Source organism: Teleopsis dalmanni, unplaced genomic scaffold (genome assembly GCF_002237135.1).
Source record: "Teleopsis dalmanni isolate 2A unplaced genomic scaffold, ASM223713v2 unscaffolded_contig_0095, whole genome shotgun sequence".
Lineage (NCBI taxonomy): Eukaryota > Metazoa > Arthropoda > Insecta > Diptera > Diopsidae > Teleopsis > Teleopsis dalmanni.
Window position 1 is genome coordinate 16,794 of NW_024031477.1, and position 3,639 is coordinate 20,432.

At 32.8% G+C, this 3,639-nt stretch overlaps 2 protein-coding genes across 2 annotated transcripts; both read right to left on the minus strand.

Annotated features, from left to right (window-relative positions):
* Window positions 1–1,501: 1,501 nt before the first annotated feature.
* Window positions 1,502–2,929, minus strand: LOC119663042 (the record flags this gene model as incomplete). The annotated part of the gene is made up of 2 exons (XM_038072706.1): window positions 1,502–1,623; window positions 1,696–2,929. Coding segments are annotated over 2 exons (1,302 nt in total), but the record flags the coding sequence as incomplete, so codon positions are not given.
* LOC119663043 (G-box-binding factor-like) lies at window positions 2,929–3,639 on the minus strand (the record flags this gene model as incomplete). Its single annotated transcript, XM_038072708.1, is given in 1 exon segment — window positions 2,929–3,639. A coding segment is annotated over 1 exon segment (46 nt), but the record flags the coding sequence as incomplete, so codon positions are not given.

Below are 3,639 nucleotides of genomic sequence, written 5' to 3' on the forward strand. Positions count from 1 at the left end.
GTTTTTAAAGATAAGCATATTAAATACATATCTTCTGCTCAAACAGATTCCAACATTTTAACAGTATTCAACATCCTCTACTTACTTACATAAAGACATTTATCAAATTGTACATCCTCACCAAAATCGAGTGGTTCCGGAACATAGACTTATTCGCTTATTGTGTTCATGAATAGCTCATTAATAGTATATAATTAAATGTGATATGAAATGCAAAGTAACCATTGGCTATGAAAACGCGGCACCTACTCTTTTCGAAGTCCTGCGTTTACTAACAGTTGTCTACCAAGGTTAGGAATACTTAGAAAAATTCAGACCACCAATAGCGATCACTACATTACCTAACTAGTGGATTTGAGGGAGGAAATCGCAAAACAAATGCTCTATATAAAAAAGAAAAAATTCCTCTTTCACCAAGATAACGCGCCGTATCACAAGCCGTTGGCAATTTTGTTGGTTAAACCAATGACGCGATTAAAATCTGTTTGCAGCCTTTAAAAAATGCTTTAAGAATATAGGTTTGACTCTGATAAAAAAGTCATTGTCGTAACTGAGGAGTATTTTAAAGCCAAAGCTGGTTTATTTTATAACAGAGGAATCAAAATTTTAAAGAATCACTTTAACGATTCTTTTCCTATTCTACGTTGACCTACGGACTACGTTGACCTCAAGATGCAACAGAGCAAGAGATTTCGCTCCTATCGAAAAGTTGTCGGCGTAACGGAGGTATGTTGTAAGACCACAGTTGAATCATTTGATAAAAGTGGTCTCGAAATGTTAGAGGAGAGTTTCAGTAATTGTATTACTCTTAAAGAAAATTACGTTGATGAATTAAGTGGTAATCCAAAAGTGTTTATTGATTATTCTACGGTTTTATGGGCCCATATACTCTCTCTGACAAATGTTCTAAGACTTTTTAATGTCGAGTGTACTATAAAAAAATGAAAATACAAAATTATAATTTATTTAAAATATGAACAAAACTTTATTTAATACAAATTCTTCAAATTTTTCATTTTAAAAATTTTCATTTAATACAAACATGAAACATATGCGAAGATATATAAATATATGTATATTATATATAGTATATAAAATAATTAAATTATTATATTTTTGTCGTTGTCATACAATTCATTTTAAGGCAATAAATAACTACAATAATAATTAATGACAAAGCTTACGAAAATCGGTACTATAACACCGGCGACAACGTTTACAACTCCATATTGCTGAAATAATTTTGGAAAAATTTTTTACTGTAGTAAATCCAAACTGTATTTAATTGCTGGCTATAGTTTTCTTTTGTTTTTGCATTGCATTTGCAGCTTACAATAGTTAAGTATGTAATAATTGTGCCGGCATTACAGCATTTTACATAAATGTGTATAAGTGTGTGTGTGTGTATTTGTGTATTTGTGCATGTGTTTAAGAGAGTGTATGTTTTGTGTTTTCAAAAACAAAATAAAATAATAAAATAAAATGATTGATTTTTTTTTTATTTTTTGTTTCTTTTTAGCAGCAAAAATGTATGCGTGTGTGGTTGTTGCAAAATTTAGTGGCTGATGACCATAGACTTCTTTACCTTCTTCTCCTTCTTCTCATGGGTAATAGTTACTTCCTCTGTAAAATGAGATGAAATCATTTGAGTTCAATATCTTTTATTGTATTACTGTGTATAGTTATCGGACTTACCTTCGAACTTCTTGGGTAGCTGTTTAATAGTTTCAATAGTTCTAATATTTTTCTCGCCTGGTTCAATAATTTCTTCTTCGTATTCTTCAACAATTTCTTCTTCATCAGTTTCATCATCGTTCTTGCTGCTTGGTACAGGATCGTAGATAGTTTTAGTTGCCTTTTTGACAATACCTTCGGCAGTGACGGTGGTATAATGATATTCAGTGCCACCTTCAATTTTGATGGTTTCAACAGTAGTTACATCGCCGGGATTTTCAGATGGTACAACCTTCTTGGTGCCTGATTCGGATCTAAGTTTCTTAGTGGTGGTAACATTTTTATGCTTTTCAGCATCCTTAAGAGTTTTCTTGTATTCTCTAATCTCCTCTTCAGTTAATTCAACTTCTTCTTCTTCATAAATAGTTTTGCTGGTGGTGATGGTTTTACCAGATTCTAATTGAGTTGAGTAAGTGTATTCAACGCCACCGGGTACACGTTTAGAATCTACAGTGGTGGTATCATTTTCAATAAAATCTGGTGGTGGTGGTGGGATATTAGACTTAGACTTCTTCTTCTTCTTGCCATCGGTAACGTTAGTATTTTGTGTAATAGACTTAACGTTTTGTTCTTGTAATGAATTTTTGCGTACAGTACGATTATTTTCAGTAATTTCAATATTTTGAGTAACTCGTCGTGACTCTTCAACAGTGGTGTTCTCTTGATAGTTCGATTGATTTTTCTTTTGCACAATTTTACGTGAATCAGTGGAATCGGTCGATTCAACTGAAGATTTTCTGGTAATAGTTTTCTTTTTGTTATCTTGCACATTCTTCTTGCTGGAGGGTGGTGCTTGATCAGGTATTTCAGTTGGTACAGAATCAAAGAAAGTTTTTGTGCGCATACTCCTGGTACCATCTTCATTAATGGTAGTGTAAACTTCTTCATAACCACCTTCGATCTCACGTGTCAACATAGTGGTGTTCTTGTCAATACGTACCTCTTTGCCGAAACGTTGTCTAATCAGCTTCTTGTTAGCAGCTTCTTTACGCATATCTTCTTCACTAACTGGTTTAGGATCCCAGAAGGTTCTTACTTGAGTCTTTATGGTACCATTGGGTTGTGGTGTGCTTGTTCTCATTTCATAACCACCCTCGATAACCTTATAGACAGTGGTAGCCTTGGTCTCGGGATCGTATTCGGTTTTGCCATCTTGAATGTCAGCGGATGTCAAGAGTTCTATGTTTTTGTAGTGTGATTATGTTTAAAAAAGAATAAGAAGAAAGAAAGTGTAAAGAAAAAGTATTTGTGTGGGTGTAATGTGTTAGAATTTCATATCAATATCTATGTAAAGAGTGGAGTATATACATTATCCATGTTTAGTAATTATTTGTGCAAGCTTTGTTTATGAATATGTTTGAGCATTTTTTAATTAATATTCATTAATATATACGACTATATTGCGCTCCCATCAAAGTCCACTACAAATCCACTTTCTGCTGAAGTAGTTTAAGCTATCAATTTTCTAAAACTTTGTGTTATAGTTTAAGCTCATAATTAGTTAATGTTTTTTTTTTTTGTTTTTTTGTGTCTCATCTATTTTAAACAACTAATACCTTACATATTTTTTATATATATTATTTTTAAGACAATAAAAATATTATTTCTATTATTTATGAACTAAATTAACTTCTCAATTGAAACCTGTCAAGTCTTAAAGCACAGAAATTTATCATCCTAAAAATCTACTAAATTCGCTATTTTGTACAATGTGCGTGTCTGCGGGAATTTTGTTGGATAATTGCTCACATTTGTACACATCAAACATGTACGGGTTCAGGAAACGTTGCCTCGGCCAGCTCATCAATTAGACTCGCCGGCAAAAGGCAATTGTAGAAGGTCAGCATTTTAAGTAATTGTCATTTGAACTTGCGCATCGCCTTTTGTTTAGTGGACTTTGAGGAG